Source organism: Syngnathus floridae, chromosome 13 (genome assembly GCF_059516105.1).
Source record: "Syngnathus floridae isolate MCC-2025c chromosome 13, RoL_Sflo_1.0, whole genome shotgun sequence".
In the NCBI taxonomy this organism is placed as follows: domain Eukaryota; kingdom Metazoa; phylum Chordata; class Actinopteri; order Syngnathiformes; family Syngnathidae; genus Syngnathus; species Syngnathus floridae.
The window spans coordinates 11092393-11112849 of NC_142425.1; the positions used below are offsets into that span (position 1 = coordinate 11092393).

At 45.0% G+C, this 20457-nt stretch overlaps 4 protein-coding genes and 1 long non-coding RNA gene across 15 annotated transcripts in view; 3 read left to right on the forward strand and 2 right to left on the reverse strand.

Moving 5' to 3' along the window:
* dab1a (DAB adaptor protein 1a) overlaps positions 1-1357 on the forward strand; it is an 89945-nt gene extending 88588 nt beyond the window's left edge. For all 5 annotated transcript variants that reach the window (XM_088395229.1, XM_088395230.1, XM_088395226.1 and 2 more), the window contains one exon: positions 1-1357. The gene's annotated coding sequence lies outside the window, so the exon portion shown is untranslated.
* On the reverse strand, positions 950-2055 carry LOC148388732 (uncharacterized). Its single transcript, XR_015862334.1, has 3 exons — positions 1694-2055; positions 1481-1585; positions 950-1122 (listed from the first exon to the last, which is right to left on the reverse strand). It is a non-coding gene; the product is annotated as an uncharacterized LOC148388732 (long non-coding RNA).
* Positions 1781-9430, forward strand: LOC148388733 (uncharacterized). 5 transcript variants are annotated; one of them, XM_088395221.1, is made up of 20 exons: positions 1781-2021; positions 2821-3836; positions 3906-4042; positions 4512-4697; positions 4789-5041; positions 5100-5209; positions 5325-5353; positions 5451-5485; positions 5765-5939; positions 6143-6302; positions 6361-6469; positions 6537-6622; positions 6694-6775; positions 6866-6894; positions 7154-7214; positions 7300-7371; positions 7466-7488; positions 8047-8080; positions 8261-8352; positions 8437-9430. In XM_088395221.1, the coding sequence occupies exons 1-19, from the start codon at positions 1986-1988 to the stop codon at positions 8337-8339; spliced, it is 2712 nt and encodes a 903-aa protein (XP_088251347.1). In that variant the 5' UTR covers positions 1781-1985; the 3' UTR covers positions 8340-8352; positions 8437-9430. The 5 variants fall into 5 exon arrangements, with proteins under 5 accessions (XP_088251347.1, XP_088251350.1, XP_088251351.1 ...); XM_088395224.1 differs by having other exon boundaries at positions 7469-7488; positions 8434-9430; XM_088395225.1 differs by having other exon boundaries at positions 1782-2021; positions 2804-3836; positions 8434-9430.
* prkaa2 (protein kinase, AMP-activated, alpha 2 catalytic subunit) lies at positions 8971-15877 on the reverse strand. Its single transcript, XM_088395231.1, has 10 exons — positions 15487-15877; positions 14036-14177; positions 13338-13431; positions 13059-13203; positions 12216-12303; positions 11927-12151; positions 11702-11864; positions 11301-11639; positions 11109-11235; positions 8971-11044 (listed from the first exon to the last, which is right to left on the reverse strand). Exons 1-10 carry the CDS (start codon positions 15584-15586, stop codon positions 10794-10796), a joined length of 1674 nt encoding a protein of 557 aa, XP_088251357.1. The 5' UTR covers positions 15587-15877; the 3' UTR covers positions 8971-10793.
* Positions 9586-20457, forward strand: part of plpp3 (phospholipid phosphatase 3) — a 25181-nt gene continuing 14309 nt past the window's right edge. Inside the window, exons 1-5 of one of the 3 annotated variants that reach the window (XM_088395234.1) lie at positions 9586-10668; positions 10737-11827; positions 11904-12195; positions 16136-16320; positions 16878-17085. In XM_088395234.1, the coding sequence (XP_088251360.1) occupies positions 16950-17085 (136 nt within the window). In that variant the 5' untranslated portion in view covers positions 9586-10668; positions 10737-11827; positions 11904-12195; positions 16136-16320; positions 16878-16949. Of the gene's footprint in view, positions 10669-10736; positions 11828-11903; positions 12196-16135; positions 16321-16486; positions 17086-20457 lie in introns of those variants that run through there. The other 2 variants (XM_088395232.1, XM_088395235.1) reach the window with 2 other exon arrangements.

Here is a 20457-nt window from a genome sequence, read left to right on the forward strand (position 1 = left end):
AAGAAGAAGGACCCTCTGTACGCCCGCATCAACAAAGGGAAGAAATAGAGAAATATGGGAACAGCAAGGCGCTTTGGACCGGCACTGAGAAAACTGGAGGAGGGAGACCCCCCACCCCAACCCACCCCAACCATCTCCCCACACTTGCTTATGTGTGTGTGAGGACGAGTGTGTGATCTTCCTGCCTCCTCTTTGCTCACTGACTCCAGGCAGGCCAGGTATCCCCACGGGTGGACTTCCCCCCCCTCTCTCCCTCACCTCCTGCTCTCCTCCTCCATCTTTGCCGTCTGTGTAGACTGTCGCGGAGGCCTTGACCCGGTTGCAGAAACAAACTCTGGGAGCTACTCACTCGCCAGCCATACACACACACACATGCATTTGACTGGCCCAACCAGTCTCCTGGCAAACTGCTTTAAGAGGACCAGAACAATGTGGAAGGGATGCCGACTTCATTCTCAATAGCTTTTTTGTACAATAAGAATTCAATTCAAAATTGAGCCACAATGTCGGGTTCAGCTCTGTAGGAGGCGCTGTAGAGTGGCGTTAAAGGTATCCGGATTATGGGGGGGGGTTGCCAGTGTGTAAATAAACATGACCCACCGTCTCCACCATGTCAGACCTCTGTGCCATCAAATAGGGAGGCTTCGAGTTATGCAAATGTTTGAACCCAAGCAATAGCCACATGCGTTTCCCCAACATTTAGTCTGATCCACATGACAGTCAGCCTCTCGTTTTATTTTATTTTTTTATTTTTACAGCCCCACCTTGCTTTTCCCCCTGCCCGCTTTTGGGAAACAATGCTAATTTAACTTACATGTATGTATATATACATATATATCGATATAAATGTATAAATACATATATGGAATTAGCCAACAATGCTAAATTTCCTAGATTTATAGTTTAGCCCTCTGTGTCTTTGATCGTTGGTCAGAAAAAAAAAAGTCCATGTGATTAAGTTTCATTTTAATGTGGCAAAAAATACATTGGGAAGCAACCACTGCTTATCCATCGTTCATATTTCGAGGTTGCGCCGTATTCCGGCGTGTGTGACCGTCTTCATCCGGCGACTCCCTGTTTCATGGCCAGAGTCGACGACGATGATGATGACGATAACATGTTCTAGAGAGCGAGCAAAAACATACACAAAAAAGGGAACAGGAACATTTCTAGATTTTACCTCAACTAACAGTTTCTTAATGTAAATGGATATTATTTTTATCTTGCCAATATATGACATTCTACAGCGGGGGGTTCGATCATTTTTTTCTCCTGTTTTATTTTTTAGGTTTGGATTCACTTTTAATTTCCATATACCAACCATGTATTACTGTTCCAAATAAACACATCTCAACTATGTTGTTGGCTGTAATTTGTGCAGTTAAAATGATTTGTGCACAGTGTCAAAAATGTTTTCAAATTTGCTGGAATGATTTTTTTTTTTTACAGGAAACTCAAAACATTTGAGAAAGTGTCTTACTAGGTAATGTATGTTATCATATAAGTAAGTCGTCTTCTGAGTTATCAGTTTGGAATGTTGCCCAACCTCTTCTATTGTTGTGTTTTTCTCGTTTGCATCTTTTCACTGAAAAAAAAATCCACAAACAAATAATACAAATTTTGAAATGTGTTATGAATATTTAAACTTAAATGCTAACTTGTATTTATTTCAGAAAAAAGAAAAAAAAATCACCTGCAGCAAAGTTTCATGACGCTCACACTGGCCGAGTGACATTCCTCCAACATGAAAAAAAAAAAAAGAAATCCGAACTCTGTTGAGAATCTGTCCTGGAGCAGACTCGTTTGACGGGATGTGTGAGTGTGTGAATGTGTGTTTCGCCTTGGCGTCATTCCTCCACCGGAAGCATTTTCAGTGCGCATGAGTGTTGTGTAAGAAGAAGTTTTCTTCCAGTGCTTGTCACTTTATTTTAAGGGCCGATATGTTTGAGCAGCACCCGAGCAAGATGAGCTGCTCGACTGACTGAATGGACATCGAGGACGTCAACATACGGATGCCACAGGTACGCCACTTCACATCTGTCCTCAAAACTTACACGTGAATTTTGTCACGTGGTAACCCATCTTCCATTTAATCTTAAATTTTGATCATTTTTTGCAAGGGTGTGTGCAAGGGAGAGGTAGTGCGCCACCAGTGTATGTCAGAGGGTGCGTGGCTACAAAAAAAAATTGGGAATGGGCGCACTTAACTCTAATTTCTATGCTCTGACAAAAGGAATTTCCAAATGGTTCCAAAATAGACAACAATCTATGTCGCAATTATTTTGACACGACTATCAAAGTTATTTTTACAGCAGGGCAAAGGGGTGCGCCACTTCAGTCTGGATGTTATGGAACTTCAAATCAACAATACAGTAGCTTTTTTGCACTTATATTTATACTTATTATTCTGTCGCGTGACTTTTTGGGCAGGGGTGGAGGGGTGCGTCATCTGTTGGCATGCTAAAGGGCGTGTGTGGTCGAAGAATTTCGACTTTTGAAATCATGCCAGCTGTCATGTCAGTGCTGTGAAAGGGTTTTCCTAAAGGCGGTCCCGACAACCTAATGTTAGCGTTAGCGATGCTTGCTAACTGCTTGATTTTCTCTGTTCTTTACTTTTTGTGGGTTGGGGGGTGCGCCTTCCCTGTCAAAAGTTGGGCAAGACCATTTCATATGCAAACATGGTCGTTTAAAAATCACTTGGAGATAAGCGTTGTCATACGAGCAAGGGGCGCACCCCTTTATCAAAACAACGTTAAGAGTAGAATGCTTTTCCGCTCTTGCGAGTGAGGCTGATCTTTTGCAGTTATCTCCTCCCACCAGCAGACGATGGACTTCAAGGCCTTGAGGGCTAAGTTCCAAGAGGAAGACCTCCTGCTGAGGCAACCCAGAGTGAAACCAAACCTCCCAGAGAAACCCAGAGTGGTCCCTCCTCCCACCAGCCCCACGCATTACCTTCCAGCAGGGGCCCGCCCTTCCCTGCTGACCTCCATCAACCAGACGCTGAACGGACGGTCCGTCATGGCCCCCAGGGTGGTCTTCAAGGATGAGAAAGAGAGCAAGAAGCCTCTCAATACAACCTTGTTGGAGAGGAACCAGGGGAAGCTTCTGACCAAGGCTAGCAAGGAGCCGCTTGATGAGAATTTGCTGTACCACAAGTTGATAAAAGACAAGAAGCCCCAGCCAGTGACCACCGCCGATCTGGTGTCAGCTCCGTACCCCTCGACAGTTCCGAACTCCAAGAAGAAAGGCTTCCTGGGTTTAAAATGGCCCGCCAAAACTAATTTGAATAATGTTCCGACTGATCCCATCTTGGACACGCCCACCCTGGACGGTCCTGTACTGGCTCCGCTCATCCCGATACCTCCCGAGTTTGACGACGAGCCAAACTTTTCATCCTTACCTGATTCTGATGGCGCAATGGCCGTCCGTCCTGGCATCACCCCACCCCCTTTTTTCATTTCTGATATTCCAGATCCTTACCTCCCATCTCCAGAGAATGAAACACCACTGGAGATTTCTGTACTTGACCGTCAAGGTAGAATAAGCTTAGTGCCAAGCCCTAAACCCATCCACCACACCATCTCCTCCCCTTTGCCCGAATTCTCCTCCCCTACGCCGTCACCTTCCGAGGCTGAGCGTGGTGTGACGCCGGTCAGTATCGAAGCAATGCTGAAAAACATCGACGACTCCCCGTCGCCTCTCCCATCCGAGGGTTCCCCTTCACCTCTCTCAGCCTTGGAGAGGGCAGACGACATTGGCCAATTCAGAAGGAGCGGCGCAGCCGACCAAAGGGTCCTCAGCGCCCTGCAGAAGATCCGCAGGAAGTCAAACCTCAAGTAACCAAGACGACCTAAGCGTTACTATCACAATGTTAAAAATATTAACACTGACATTTCTGGTCTCAGCTTACAGACAAACAGTTCCGTCTCCAGTTCGCCGCCTCCAGAGGATCTCCACCTACCTCCAAGCCCCACCACTTTGCTAGCAGAACTACCTTCCTTGCAGACCTCTCGGGCCAGACGGCACAGCAGTAAAATTGGTGGTGAGTCCTCAACGATCTCAAAGACTTTGTCTTCTCTTTGGGGTACCGTAATATTCACAGTCAGAGGTGGCAAATCCAGGTCTGGAAACAGTTTCGCTTTAGCCACAGATGCTTCTACTCAATTCCTTAAATATTTAAGTAGCTGACTTATGCTAACTGGCTAACAAACAAATAAGTTACCTCCGTGCTTGGTTGGACGACCAAGAACTGACACTGAAGCAGGTTTATTGAGTCAGCCACGACAATATTCTAGGAATTTGTAAAAATGCGAACATTTACATTGCAGTCACCCCAACAGGTTTGGTTTCCTCACAAATCGAATTGCGTCATTCCCGTGAGGTCAGGTCTTCTACCACTCAACTCCCTCTGACCGCATTCCGTTGACGGCATTAAGTCAAGCGTGTCGGAGTGATAACATCCTGGAATTCCACAGAGTATTCGGGATTAACGACCTGAAAACTCTGCGCAGGGCAAAGCTCCCCGACGCTGGAGGACTCAAAGAAGGGAGGGACTGAAAACATACCGAAGATGTTAGATTCTTTGCCAAGGAATGTGGACCGAGCCAACCTGGAGGTTGCTCCAAAGAAGCCTGTCAAACCTTCCTCCATCAAAACGCCCAACTTTGAACCACCACCACCTCCGACGCAACACAATGGTATGGAAACCAGATATTTGGTTTTTCCTCAAAAGAATGAACCGTAATATCCAGTCAGACCTGTCTAATTTGGATTTATGTTGTGCTTTAGCGATCCCCACGACTTCCAATTTATCAGAGATGCCCTCCGCTAATGATTTTGGGGATGGGACTTCGAAAACGTTGGTGGTGTCCCAATGGGGAAACGGGGAGCACACCGGCCCAGATATTCCAGATGGGAATACGCCGTTATACGTTAACGGAATCATGCTGACCGGCAATCAACCGACTATCGGCAGTCAATTACCGGACCATCCGCGATCACTTCCGGTCTCTACGACCGTGAACAGTCAAGCGACGGCAGGGTAAGATGCACGACTGAAATGTTTTGGAAGAATTTTCTCGAGTGTTTCCAATTTGCAGGGATCAAGCTCACGGCATCGCCTACACGGGAAACTCCGATCATGACTTGTTCTCGCCTAAAAGGAGAGCAAAGACGGAAGTGGGGAAGAAGAAGAAAGGACCTCCAAAAAGTAAGAAGTCAAAGATCTCACTGAGTAGTGTGAGAGCTTAAAACTGTGTGGGGTACAATGATTGTCAAGGTATTTTGGAGCTAAGGAAAATGAAATGATGGCTCTTTTTCCACAGATCCATACGCCGAAACCATGCTGGAATATGTGAGTGGATTTGTTGAGAAAAGTTTTGATTATCTGCCAGTGAGTGTCACAGTGAGATGTCAACTGAATTAAGCCAACAGTGTTTTGTTTTTTGCAGAATGAAGGCAATAATAAGGGAAGCTTGTTTGGAAAGTAAGGCTGGCCCTTTCTTATTTTTATTTTAGAATAGTTTTTGTATTTCTTATTATCAAATTATAATAATTAATAATAATTATTAGTAATCCCTTTTTATTCTTTGAAATTATGTTTTTTGTTTTATTTTATTTGCATTATTATAATAATAAAATGTAACTTTGTTTGACTATTTCTAAATATTTGATGTTTGTTGTTTTGTTTATAATGTTTTTATTTCTGTCTTTTTTAATTTTATTATTATTTTGTTTTTATGACTCAACTTATTGAATGGAACAGAAGAGACAAGAAGGTCGCGTTGGTGGCCGAGGGGCCCGACGACAAGGAGTTGAAGAAGCGAGAGAAGCAGCGGCTGGAAAAGGAGAAGAAGGAACTGAAGGAAAAGCAAGAGCGGGAGAAGAAAGAGCTGAAGGAACGGGAGAAGCGCGAGAACGAAATCAGAAAGAAATTCAAGGTGAGCTGAAGGCGGCCGGAAGTCGGCAGCCTCCAAACCTGTCGGGATTCATTCCTCCAGCTCGAGCGACTGAGATGGGAGGGGACTTGCTGCAAATATTGCCCTCTTTCTACTTTCTTTTCTTATTTCTTTCTCATCAGACCTATGGTGGTGTATGTCAACTTTAAGCACACCGCATTAATGTAATGAAATATCTGCTTTAGATCACAGGTTCCGAGGAGGCCATGTACCGAGCGAAGGTTACCGTAACAACCAAAGGACGCAAGGACGACCTGCCCGTCCAGATGGGCGACGACATCAGCATCATTCGCACCACCAACTGCCCAAAAGGAAAATGGTTGGCGAGGGACTTCACAAACAACTGTGAGTCACAGCACATTTAAAGGTGCCGAATGGAATCTTGATGGTTTGGTTTCTTTAGACGGCTACGTAGCGGTGGACCATGTGGACCTGGACATCAAGGAAATGCTGGAGCTGGGGAGGAACACGTCCGGCACTCGCATAAGCAGCCCGGTGCAAGTGGACACGAGGTATGTGTGAGTCAACCATGAAAACTCCGTTGAAATATAAAACCATCCCTTTCTGTGACTCCTCCAGTGTGTCTGTACCTCGGTCGGATTTTCATGATTCCGCCATTTCGCCCTCCGGCATTTCCAACCAGTACCCGCAACGGTCCGAGAGCTGTAAGTGTTTTCTTCGTCTTGCTGTTTGACTATATATTAGAGACACCGGGAACAAATTTGATGTTTTTTAGTTTCGGACGACAGCGAGGAATGGACCATTGATGACGACGATGCAATTTCTCCGACAGACACCGCGTACCCACAGGCGCCACTGTGAGTTCACGTTCAAATAATGATACAATGACAGACTGTTGTTGTTGCTGCTTTCACTTATGCCCCGCCCCCTTCATGTGTTTATCATAGGAGCAAGAACCGCTCCATGCCAGACTTGGGTAACAATATTTCTTGTATTTCATAGTAAAGCAGTGCCCTGGGATAAGAGTTTAATTTGTTCCATGCTCGTAACTCAATCTCAAATCATCATGCACCATTCAAAGAATGGAAATGCCGGTAATCCGTTCCAGCCTTTGTTTTTTTTTTTAGGAAAATAGTAGCATTATTGTTCTTAAAGCTAATCCCAGCATGCATTGCATGTACTAGCAGTCCACCACATGGAGTTTATTGACAGTTCTGTCTTTGGCTCCCTCAAAGGAAACCCTGACTTCAACGTTAGCCACCACCACAGTCGCAATGACCTCCACGCAGGCGGCCAGTGAGTTCACCGCTCACTTTTACACTGACTAGTTTGATTGATGTATCATGTGTATGATCTGTAAAAAAAAAAAAAAATGTTGCAGAGCCAAGCATGAAGCGCTTCAAAAGTTGGCGACATTTTTCCATGCACCCAAAGCGGAACAGCCAACTGCCAGGTAGGCTTTCCGCCACAATGTAAAGTACCACAAAGTATCGCAATGTGATAACACACACAGCTTGTTTTTATTTTTCTGCCTGTATTTTTTATAGCAACACTTCGGAACCAGAAACACGTAAGTCTTGACTCAAACGCGACAAAATGAATGCTAATGAGTGCAAAGTTTGACACATGAAGAAATTCTGACTGCAGGAGCACCGAGCTTGACCTTTTACCTCAGGTTGAGTCGCGACGCATGAATAGCTGCCGACTATTTGAAAAGTTGCGTTTGATGTGCTGCGGTAAAAAAACATGACAAAGGCCAACTTGTTTTAAAGAGGAGCGCTCATGTTCCTCAGAGAGGGAGAGAGAGCTTTTTTCAATCGTTTCCACAAAAACACAAAAAGTGTCTTTTGGTTAAGACGGAATTCAGGTTTATTTATCTGTTACAGAAACAGAAACCTCAGAAAAATTGGGACTCATGGACAAGTTTTTCAGGGAAAATGCTCATTATAGGGCAATACCATTTTTTCCAGAATGTTTTTTTTTATTCTATGACCGTCAACCAATCCGATTTTTGCTATTCAAAGGCCAATCCTTATTCACATTATTTTTTAATGAATTAAGTTTGAGTAAAGCTCGTCAAGAAACGATCTTCCATTTACCAACTAACGCAGCTTGACTTGCTTCTCAGGGTTTGTGTTTGGAAGCCAACGTCCCATTCAGCAGTAAGACACACACACACACACACACAGAAAATTCTGTCATCTTGTATTTGTCCTCTTTCTATGTTGTAGCGTGACTGTAATTAGAAATTTATCTATTTATTGCATAACTACATTTCATGATAAATATTAGACTATAACAATGTCATGTTACATTTTGGAAGTAACCTACCCACCCCCCAGGCCTCAGGCAATGGATTTCGAATATCCCGATTTGCTCATTTTACCGCCTCCGGAACTCTACGCCGACGATAGCGAGTAGAAGAGGAAGACGGGTGAGGATGCATCCAAATCACTGCTGCTGAGGATGTCACCAGAAGTGATTTCATATTTTCTATTATCTGTTTGTTTTGCAGCAGAGGGTGGCCTTTCTTCACACTGTGACACCTTCACCTTTTTTTGTTTTTAAATCAAGTGGACTCACAAGAGAGGGGAACTGCTTTTGGACTTTGTGTTGCGAACCGATTCATAACCACGATCGGATCAACTTGCAGGTCCCTTTCGAGCCTTTACCAGTTTGCAGTGTTTTAGCCTATGAAGAAATAGGAGACGTGTCAACCTTTGCTGACTTTGATTGGAAGAAGGGGGTGAAAAAAAAGGTACGCATGCGGCCTACTTTAAACACACCCCAGGCGACATGATAATCAGTCAGGATAAGAGCTATCCGACAATCGGGCATGTACTTAAAATATCACAATTTAGTTTAGATTGCTGGTTTAGATTTTGGAAGTGCGCCTATTATTTAGTCCATGATGAATATTGTTTAAAAACACTGATGGTGACTGGTGATTTTAAAAGCCATCCCGAAACATCATTGTTTACCTTCATTTAGGCACCTTCCGAGACCTTCTCTCTAACAAACTGTGTGAGATTATCAATTAACACACCACCTCTAACATTTGTTCGTTTATTGTCATCATTTTTTTTCTCAATATATACTCATTAAAGTGCAAAAATATCATAACAGCAATTCCATGCAGTGCATAACGAGATCAATCCAAAGCTTTCACAATCAGGTAGGAACAGTGTACACACACACGCACACACACACAAAAGAGTGTGGTAACAAAACAAGGACAGCAACAGTCACTTTTGGTACAATGTTTGATTTCTGGCCCTCGGGCGTGTGTGTCCTTCAGTTTTACACACATGCTAATTTCATACCTTTTGAACATGGCTAGCATGCCACCGATTTTTGCATACAGATGTCACGTACGCAGCCTCAAAGGGAAAATGCCGATGTTGCTTATTTATCGTTGTCGACAAATTGCAAGTGCCTTCCGGTGCAGGCGTGTCGGCTTTCCCCGAACGCCACAAAAAATATCAATAAATGGCTTCATGTGTTTTAATTAATTATGAGCTGCGTGATAAATTATCTGAAGGAGGATGGGGGTCACTCCTGAAACAAAATACTAATCAACAGACGAAATTGCAATTATGGGGTGAATAATGATTTTTTTTTTTGAATTAGTCACTATGGAGCAATGCCCCTTTGAATAATAAAAAAAAACTGCTACAAACAACAAAAATTCTATAAGTGTATTATGAGGACTAAGTGGAGTATTTATACAGTACATTATTTTTGACTGACCATTTCATTTCTCCTTACTGTTTCTATGACACAACGTAATTATACAACATATAATAATAAAATAGAAAACACAAAGGAGGGTATTTTGAATACCAATTGAATTTGATTCAAGATTGGCTAAAAATGGTGATATGGCGCCACCTACTGCCAACTGGCGCCACACACAAGTCACACTTTAAATGCAGTTAGATGTACACACTGATTTTGGTTCATTAGTCGTCGTATCGGTTTAACCGAATAAATTATAGCAGGAGAAATCAAATTTAAAAATACAATAAAATTTCAACAAAATATTAAATATTGATCGGCTAGGTAGTAAGCATTTTACATGGCGTTTTATTTTACCATGTATTTGTTTTGATGATTAACACCACCGGGTCAAAATAACCCATATAAAATTGTAAATAATAATGATAATACATATTTATCAACTTTTAAATAATAAATGTTGACTGAACAGTCTGTAACAGTGTTGTGGGTCAAAGCCGGATTGTTTTGTTCCTTTTCTTTTCCCCAAAACTTTTTGCGGGTCACGCTGGCCCATAAACAGTGTTGATGAGAAACAAGTCACACATACGGGTTAACTGACCACAGCAGAAAGACAACAGTACATTCTTGAAAATAAGATGATGATTCAATTTGAGCCAACTTTCCTCCAAAATATACATTCATAAAAATAACATCAGCGATACACACACACATACCTAAGTAGTCGTTTTGTATTTCTTTAAGGCAGCTGGAGGAAATTTGTATGGCGGGTCAATGAGAATAAAAATTCTTTAAATAATGCGATCAATGCCCTAAAAATAATCTCTCTCTCCAAAAAAATAAATAGCAATCTGAATAATATTTTGTCTGTTCAGCTACATATTGTGACTGTGATATGACTCCAGTATACACGGATAACAGCCTTTTCCATATTGAATACAGAAAGGAATCCACTCCGGACTCCACACTGACCTCTGATCAGCAACAGGACGAAGCGTTGTTCCAGCAGTTGGTAGGTCGTCTCCTTTTTCGTGACCTTTGCCATCTTGTCAAGTGAAGATTTACTGCCTCCCCTTTCAGGTCCTGTCTTAATCTGGGCTGGCTTTTGACATCGAGACTGATTGTCTTCCGCTCCTCTCAGCGGGCCAGCGTGGTGATCAGACTGGCGCACATCTCAAAGAAGTCCATGGTATGCGAGCCCTGGCGCGGGGTGAGCGTGGGCGAGCTGCCGCACAGCGAGCCCGGCAGGGACGAGCTGAGCTGTGGCAATTCGGCGGCGTGGCTCGCCGAATCGATGCTGAGGCGCGGCCGGTGCAGCCCTGCCGTCGAGCCCGACCGCTGAGGGGTGGACGATCCCGACTTGAAGCCCGCGGCCTCGATGATGTCATCTGGGATGCAGAGGAGAGTTATAGCACGTTCCCAAACACGGTCCCTCCCTTCTACAACACCAACCGTCGATGCTCTTGAAGTCGAGGAGGTAGGATCTGTTGTCCACTTGGTAGAGCTGCAGGCTCATTTTCACCAGGTTGCCCGTCACTGGGTTTGTCCTGCGCACTCGCAGATGATACGGGTTCACCACCTTCCGCACAAGAACACGTGTATTAGGCGTGGCCACCCGAGCACGAGACATTCCCGCCTGCCCACCTTCCAGTCAAAGCCCAGGTGCTTCATGGCCCGGTAAACCTCGGCCATGATGTCGTAGGGCCGGCTCTGGCTCCGGATCCCCAGGTGCCACTTGGCCTTCTTGACGGCCAGCGGCTTGGGTCGGGTGGTGTTGAGGGCGTCCAGGGGGCAGCGTGCTTTGGGGCTGTCGGCCAGCAGCGGCGGCATCCGCTCCGGGTGCGGCTTGACGCCCGGCGGCAGCGGCATGCCCTCCTCGATGAAGGAGCCTTGGGGCGGGCTGGAGGCCAGGTAGAACTCGCTGGCTTGCGTCATGATGCGACGGTTGTCGATGATGAGGTGATAGGCCACCGCCAGTTGGTCCTGCGAGACCACAAACACGACTGTAAAAGTGTCCTCATGTCTGGCTATGTGTCCATTTCTACCTGAGGATCACCGCTGTAGAGGCTGGAGACCACCTCGGACTCGTTGCACTCGAACTTGTCGCACACTTCTTTGACGGCCTCCTCGTCCAAGACGGTGGTGTCATACGACGGATCCTCAGGAAACAGGTAACCAGGCAGATCTTGTTTGAACCACTCGTGCTCCCTGAGAACAGCACAAAGCGGGTCACATTTTGTTCACAAGGTGTTTATGAAGCGGATCTCCACCTGATATCCTTGATGGTGGCTCTCTTCAGCGGGTCCACCTGCAGCATGTGCATCAGCAGCGACGCCACCGAGCGCGTCAGGTACTCGGGGATGTAGAAGACGCCACCTCGGATCTTCTTGAACAGCGTGGGCACGTGCTCGTCATCGAAGGGTAGCGTGCCACACAGCAGGGCGTACAGGATCACGCCGCTGCTCCAGATGTCCACTTCCGGGCCCGCGTAGAGCCTGATGACACAAATGATGAAGAGTCCACCGGTGGCACCAATCAGGTAGGTCATCACACACACACCTTCCCGAGATGACCTCCGGGGCGGCGTAGTTGGGCGAACCACAGCTCGTCCTTAAGAACTCGCCGTCGGACATCATGTTGGACAGACCTAGAAAACACACCCGAATACTCAACTTACGATTGTTGCAATCTTTTTTAGACAGGCAACTTTGTCTAGCAGGTGAAAGAGCAGGCTTATATCTCTATCCGCCTTTCCCCGCTGAGTCTCTAAGCTCACCTAATGAGATGACGCTCTCTGCGCCTGTCAGCTGAACACTCCGATACCAGACGCCCCGCTATGTGCTGACCTTTGCTTCGCTTTCATTCCCCGGTGTGCTTAACACTCCCCCCGACCGCTCGCCAGTCTGCGGCACTCCAACAAAACACACCCCCACCCCCGGTGGCCTTCGTATCCGATGACACCGGGCCCCAAGGCGTCTTGCCCAGAACCGATATGAGAACTGCCTGTTGCTAGGTGACCTTCTCACACCCGTGTTACTCGCATAGGTGTTTGGAAAAATGTATCAACACTCTTTGTTTTGTGGTACCCCGAGGAGCACTGATGAAAATGTGTGGCCCCCGCCAAAATTTAACTCATTCGCTGCCACCCCAGTACAAAGTAATGTTTGATGTTTAATCTCGTCAATGGCAGTGAATGATTGCCCTGCCCTACATATTTGCAAATTAGCAGATTTTGGAGGCGGGAACATATTATCCACTATTTGCTGAAAAACTATTTGGGGAAGAACTTCATTTAGCCGGGACATAGCCTTGTCTAAAAGAATTTGCTGCCATCTTGTGACACCTTTATAAAATGACAAACTTTTAAGGGTGGGCACCAATTATCATTTTTTTAAATCTTACCAAAGTCAGCGATTTTAGCGTTCTTGCTGGCATCCAACAGAACATTCTCAGGCTTGAGGTCCCGATGGACCACCATGTGTCTGTGGCAGTAATCCACAGCCGAGATAATCTGCTGGAAAAGGCGACGAGCCTCTACGTCCCCCACCTGACAGATGAAGGAGAAGCGAGCGTGACAAAATGTTATTCGGAATGTTTGGGTTATCTTTGTATTATCTTTGTGAAGGCGGAAAAAACAACACCTAAAATGTCCTTCCAGTGCAAACATAAATCAACTCTTACCCGTCCGTGTTTGCAGATATAGTCAAAAAGCTCTCCGCCAGACACGTATTCCATGACCATGAAGAAATCGGTCGGCGTGCTTATCACTTGATACCTGAAACACAAACACACATTAATTGACGCAAAGCTCCTGTTTGATCTCAAAGCCTCTTAATGTATTGGCAAGATCATAAAGGCACTAAAACAAGAGCAGGGTGAGGCCGAGCCGTGATTTAAGGCTGCTGAGTCATTATTAGATAGAAGAAAAAAATAAAAAAGGTCACAGGGAATAAAAGACCTAATCTCATGAATGGCTGCTCGTGAGCCGTTCATCATTGGTTTCATGTCGGCCTACGCCTCTTGTAAAAGTGTGTAGCTCCGATCCACCTCAGTTTACATATCTTGCCATAACTTGCAGTGTGACGGAGGGCTGACCCTCAGAGGGAGTCTAAAAATAACACGGATACTCACTTTGCCAGAAGGAGAAAGCCAGAAACGGAAAGAGGGGAAAGCAGGCAAGGTCAAAGGGAAAACAAAACTACAGCCAAGATGCCTTAGAGAGGACTTAGCTATGCGGGCCGGGAAGTGTTGGAAGAACTTGTGCTGGCTTGTCTACATTTGTTCTGTGAGCCCCACGGGCACGTTCGCTATGGTAAACAATCAGCAACAAGCACAGCAAAGACCACAACAGGCCAGTCAAACCAGTATTTTCCACTCACAGCTTGATGATGTGAGGGTGGCGGAATAGTTTTAGATTCTGGATCTCCCGTTTGATTTTGCCCACCACATCCAGGCTGCGGATTCTTTGCCTGTTCAGGATCTTCACTGCCACTTTATGGCCCGTCAACTGGTGCTCCCCGACTAAAAAAAACAACAAAAACGAGATGTAATTTCCATAATTAAAAGTACAACAATTAAAAACATATTACTGAAACACAAGAACAAGATTTGGAGCAGAAAAAAGTTAATTACTGCCAGGAACTCTAAGATGCTCAGGACATTGTGAACAGGTTTGTTGTCATGGTGAACCAGCCACAAGTTGTCCTCATTTAGTAAACGCAGCAGGATGTCTTTATGGATGTCCTGCTTGATTGTTTGGCACACACTAAAGGGCAAAAACGTGGAGTTGCAATCCTGGAACATTTCTGACAGTCCCTTAAAAGCTTCACTTTTGAGCATCAATTATGAAGCATTAACACAAAAGGGTGAGGGAGGGAGGTGTCAGCTCTATAAGCAGCTAGCATCATCTTCGGCTTTATTTGTATTTTAGGCTCAAGTAGGTGGATTACGTCTCGCTATAATGCAAGGGGGTCAAATGCTCAAATGTATGAGCACCTCATATTATATACAGTGAAAGCTACAAAACAAATTGACAAATAACTCGTTTTCAAATCAGACAAGTAAAAACTGGTCAAATATTTAAAAAATATATATTATTAAAAGTGAAGACAATTTGCAATTCTAGTAATGACACACGAATTTGATGCACAATTTGTCTTCACGGGCCACATAAAATGATGGGGCGGGCCGTATCTGGCCCCCGGGCCTTGGGTTTGACACCGATGCTATAATGTTTTGACCATCTTATTGTATTGTAACATCATCCCCGTGTGAAATGAGTGTCTTGTTACGATGACATTCTGCGAGTTGACAAGTTGACGCTCACAAGGTCACAAGTGGTCAAAACTAGCTGACGCCAAATGTACGTTTATGTCATTGAACACGTATTACGTTGCTTTTCTCGTCCGACTTATAAGAGGTTTAAATTGCTCGTTGGGCAACCAAGGTTGGTTAGTGGCAAGCTAAACCGGTGTCCTTTACCACAACGCAGCCGCTGGAAAAACAATATAATCTCATAAAGATGGCAATACGTGTGTGATTTTTAATATGTCCGATTTGCTTTAATAGTCCTTTTAAATCCACCTGTCCCATAGATAGCGACTGATGGTGATCTGTTTTGGTGGAAGAATTTGACTTTCAAGACAGCGTATTCTCAAAGCGTATTTACGCATTGGCGACCTTCCGTCACGAGCGTCGTTCGGCTTAGATACGCAAAACAACTAACCATCGGTAACTTCGGTCCACACGTCCAAAAAAGGGGAGGACGTCAACTACTTTCCAACCGAAACGCACACAACCATAAACACGCCGGTAATAATCACGACTTAACTCTTTACTTTGCCGAAGGTCCCCACTCCGAGCGTGTCACCAAGGATGTAATGGCCGATCTTCACCCTGCCTTCGTGCTTCTGCTGTTGCCGCTCTGCCATCTTCTCGGTTCGGCGATGGCCAGGAGCTCCGCTGCGTTAACGCGGAGTGGGTGACTGGGTGGGTGTGCTCGCCTGTGAATCGGTGGGGCGCGCGGAGGGAGGGGCGCTTCGTGTCTTTGCTCGACGAAGACGGTACTTGACGAATGACCCCGCCTCTCGGCTTTAAAGGTGACCATCAGCGGGCGCACCGCAACTCACGTCGTTACGTTAAAGCAAGTTCGCTGCACGCAGAAAAACAAAATGCTCCTTCCCCGACAAAAAGCGAATTTAATATTATACTCTACCATACTGTACACACGCTCGTTCACTCTCCGAAAATGGTAAGCCGAATCCGCGCATTTGGACGTTTCGGGCTGACATAATTTGGGCTTGCGGCCGCTAGATGTCAGTATAGACCTACACTATTGTCTGGCATGAATGGGGGAATTTGCAAAATCACATTTGCTCAACTTGTCGATTTGTTATTACAATAATCGATGACACAAAAGACTTGAAAAATAGCTAATCAATAATATGTCCCCATTTTGTGTATCTAATTTGATATTTTAGAAACCACTGTGACCGAGGAAGAATGAGCTGCAAACTCATGCTGACTGCCTTCGGGCTATCCACCTCTGGAGACTTGAAAAAAATGCCCATCCTTCATTTGTTAATACCTGGACAAAAGACTAGAAGCTCTCGGGCAGCTGAGGATTCAGCAGCAATGCGGAATTGGCATCATTCCTGCACAACTGGTAAGGTCATCTCTTTGACTTTTAATTGATTGCACATCCAAATAAATGAAATCTCAAACGGATAACATTTATTGTTGTGCTAGCTATGAACATTTGGACTTAGTATGCTTGGAGAATTAAAAAACAAAAAATCTCAAGATTGAGGCGCTCGAGTGGGCATGTCATACCGCGTGTAACCACTAGGGGCGCAGTGGACGCGTATAAACTCCGGGTTCCCATCCTGGAAAGGGGGAAAAAGTTTTCCATGCTGGGATGGAGGCGCATGTGGGCTGAACCTTGCGGACAGTCTGCTGGGGAAACTTGAAGAGAGACAGAGAGCGTGAGAGCAGGGGGAGGAAGAGGAGGAGGAGTGGAAAGGAGAAGATATAACAAGAGCGTCTGTCGATGTGCGCCTCATTTCTCAATAGAAATGCAAAGTGGCGCTTGGCTGCCATTCTTTAGTCGGCGTTAAAACCCCGATACTCCCCTCTCTGAGACGTTTCTTTTCTTTTGTTATATATTTTTTTACTTTTATTTTAGTGTACAGTATTTGGTTTTTTATTTTTTATTTTTTTCAGAACTGACCGTTTTGCCAAGTGCGCGCGCGCGCCTGTGGGATTCAGAGCGGACACACATAGTGGAGTTGTCCAATGCAAAAGTATACGTATGAGAAAGCCATGGCACAAGAGACAAGGAACGGGGGAAGCTCCACGTTAAACAACAACGGTGTCGACAATAGCAAGAGGAAGCTTCTGGTTGCACTGGACATCTTCTGTCTGCTACTTGGTGAGTAAATTGAATTTATCACTTTGTGCTTTGTAACGGCTGTCCATCAAAAAGCTTATCGTTTCTCAAAGTATATGTGCTGTAATGTCTTATCATGCAGCTCCAGTGCAACAGAAGCGTAAAAATGCATTGTAAATAATAGACCGTTTTTTTTTCCTCTTCTCACTGCTGTCAACGCATTTACACATATGACCACTTATTTCGTATATCTTGTTTTCCTTGCCACCATGTGTTTCCATTCAACATAAATGTTTTGAAGTGTTGTGACCCGTCCTTTAAATAGCACTGCCCCCCCACCCGCTCTTATGCCCCCTCAACTTGAAAAAAAAACAGCAAACATTGTTGAATTATTTCCGTTTGTGTGGTTGGTTCTGCTACTACTTTGAGTTTTTGTCTATTTGATACAGTTAAATCACGATTGATGTTTGCTATGCATATCAGAGGAGCTTTATTGGCTTGTCCTTTTACTTTTTAATCTCCGGTAGCCTTCACTTTGCCTCTCTTGCTGGAAGAATTACAGAAGCTACGCTCGATTTCACCTGTTGTCCAAAGTACTCCGTCTCGCCCCCTCTTTGCGCGCGGCCCTGTGCCTAATAATTGCTTAAGCATGTGTTGCGGCACGAAGGGAATGCCTCTCGGATCCAAGGCGGAGGGAGGACCCTGCGTCCGAAACAGCAGGTGCCAGTCGCACCGCCAAAAAAGCACGCCACGGAAAAGGCATGTCGTAGCCAAACATGTGACACGAGCAACCGAGAGATGCCACACGTTTTTTTTTTTACTGCCTTGTCAAAGATGCGCGCAAAGTTTTTTTTTCCTCCCTAAGAGGTTTTAAGTGTTTCATCTGTACTTGTAAAAAAAAAAGAGAAAAAACACACATAAGAGCGCTTCCAAGCACATGAAACAAATTTCCTGGCAACACTAACTTCCTCGACTTGTAAAGAGTGAAGAACCCACACACACATTCACACATACTTTGTGTCCCGAGGGTGTTCCAAAAAAAAAAAATGACATCATTTCGTAGTCTAATTCCCACTCAAATGATGTCAAATGATGTCAAAACGAACTTTGAGTTTAACTCTAATGCCAGTCCAAGGGTTACACTTTTATTATTTTGTTTTTGGGGCGAGTCGGATAACATTTTCTAGCAACAAAAAGTCATTTTGCGTGTCAGAGAATATTAGAACAGAGTTTGGAAAAGAAAATCAAATGTTATCACAACACACAAATGGCCACTTTTGTTATGTTAAATGATGTCTGGCTGCCCCGTGGCGATTGGTTGGCCCATTTTTAGTGGGACAAGAGGGGTGTTGGAGGAGGGGGGCGGGGCTTAAACAAAGGTGGGGTGCGGGTCAAGGAATGTGGGTGTGTGAAGGGCCTCAGATAGTTGAATGAAAAGGCGTAGGCTATACATTGACGCAGACCATCTGCCAGTGTGAAAAGTGTGACACAATCACCCTTTTTTTTTCAATGTCTAGCAACACAACCTCAGGCGAAAAGAACATCTGAGGTACCCCATAATCACACCCTTCAAAGAGGGACTTTTTTTTCTTCGCTTCTGGTAATCAAAGCTGCTAATGATGCATAAACACAGCAGGATGAACACACACACGCACTCACAGAACCTGGCATCGCAAGCTTCCTTCCAGTTCTTTTTTTTTGGGTCGGCTTTTTGCTATTATGAGCGGCGTGGGGTTCTGTTTGGCTCTGCAATTACACAAAAATGGGAACGCCAGTTGCGACATTGCATTGTCAGATACAAGGATTTAAATATACAGTATGTTACCTCCACCAAGGAAATTGGATTTTTTTTTTTGGGAGATGTCTGCCTGCAAGCAAATAAGTAACATTCTAAGTCAACATTAGACTGATGGTTGCTTGATATATCAAAACATGAGGCTCGCGCAGTTTCCCTCAGCCAAAAGGCGTTGGGCGCTTTGATGAGTGATATACGGGGAAATTAGTAAGTGCGGTTCAGCCTTTTAGCTCCGAGGAGTTTCCCCGGGGACATTAACCTAATACAGCCCTCACCCCACCCACCTTTTCCACCATTAGCTCGCCGTAGCAATGCAAGCAGTCACGCGGCGCCGCTCATTAAAGCCGGATAGCTTTAACCTCTCGGGCTCGTCGGCCACTTCAATCCCGAGCCGGGCCCCGCAAATATTTCCTGTAAATTCTCAAATTCTTCATCTGACCAAAAGCGCTCTTGATGTGACATCTGGTGTCATTTTGGGAGTGAAGCAAAGGGCACGCGATGATGTCGTCAGAGGCGTGCTGTGACTGCCAGTGGGTTGTTTGGCCTTGTGCGTCTCAGTCGGGCGGGCGGGCGGGAGTTTTGGGAGAAGTGGCTTGGCTTGACAGAACCCAGCGACAACCTGATAAGCTACATTCACTGACACACTTTGAGGTTGGATTGACCTTTGATGGAGTTTGTTGGTTGCTTTGCTTCCAAGCTTGGGGCTCAGTCACTCCATCTAGTTTGCTTACCACAAATCCTGTTCAACGTCTGGCTGACGGAACAAAAAGTCGACTTCTAACCTGAACTGGTGACCTCAACTTGGATGACTCAAAATTGAGCCAGGAGCCATCTTGTTGCAGCTAACAAACATAACAGGAGTGCATTTCAATTTATTTTTAAAGTTGCGCGAGGAAATAGACACATATAGCGAGCGCGTGCCGACTTTTTTGACATTTACGGGACGCACGTCACCAAAATATGCCACAGCAATCGTCGGGAACCAAAATATGCAGACGGTGATATTTATATTTGCGGCGTGCGTGTTTACGTTTAGCTCATTGTGCGTGTGGCATCATATTCCATCACTGGTCCGTCTGGACTGTCGCCCGACTAAAATGATGGAACCCCTGGAGTGTGTGTGTGTCTGCCAAAGGCTGCTATTAGAGGTGTGAGAGTGTGTGTCTGTGTGTGTGTGTTCCATGGACTTTATGAGTACGCAGAACTGTCATTAGATGTAGTCTGAAGCAATAGTCCACAACTACCATTCCATTTTGCTGCACAGAAACTGAAGAAAAATATTTGACAAATAATTAGAAAAAAAAAAAACAGCAACATCATCCCGTGCCTCAGTCTCATAATATGATTTTTTCATAATTTAGTTTTCATCTATCCAGCCCCTGGCTGCAAGGGAGCAGAACATCTGTCCTTTGTGGTTCCCATGGCGACAAGTTGATGATGCTCGTAGTGTCTCAGTTGACGTTTTACAGCGCACTTTTTCCCGTTGTCCAACAATCCTCTTTACGACCATTTATGATTACAGTCCTCTCAGGTAAACACACTTGCGAGTGCTTATTTGGATAAGTGTGCAATTACACCTCAGCGCCTCACTATAAACTTCCGTGTGTTTGTGTGCGTTT

Excerpts from the sequence above, each read along its gene's own strand:
- LOC148388733 (XM_088395221.1), top strand. The coding sequence starts at position 1,986 with ATGGACATCGAGGACGTCAACATACGGATGCCACAG. Across the intron at positions 4,698-4,788 it reads ACCTCCGACGCAACACAATG|CGATCCCCACGACTTCCAAT; the intron begins GTATGGAAACCA and ends GTTGTGCTTTAG. Across the intron at positions 5,042-5,099 it reads AACAGTCAAGCGACGGCAGG|GGATCAAGCTCACGGCATCG; the intron begins GTAAGATGCACG and ends TCCAATTTGCAG.
- prkaa2 (XM_088395231.1), bottom strand. The coding sequence starts at position 15,586 with ATGGCAGAGCGGCAACAGCAGAAGCACGAAGGCAGGGTGAAGATCGGC. Across the intron at positions 13,432-14,035 it reads CACCCTCACATCATCAAGCT|GTATCAAGTGATAAGCACGC; the intron begins GTGAGTGGAAAA and ends TTTGTGTTTCAG. Across the intron at positions 11,236-11,300 it reads ACCTGGGCTTTGACTGGAAG|GTGGTGAACCCGTATCATCT; the intron begins GTGGGCAGGCGG and ends CTTGTGCGGAAG.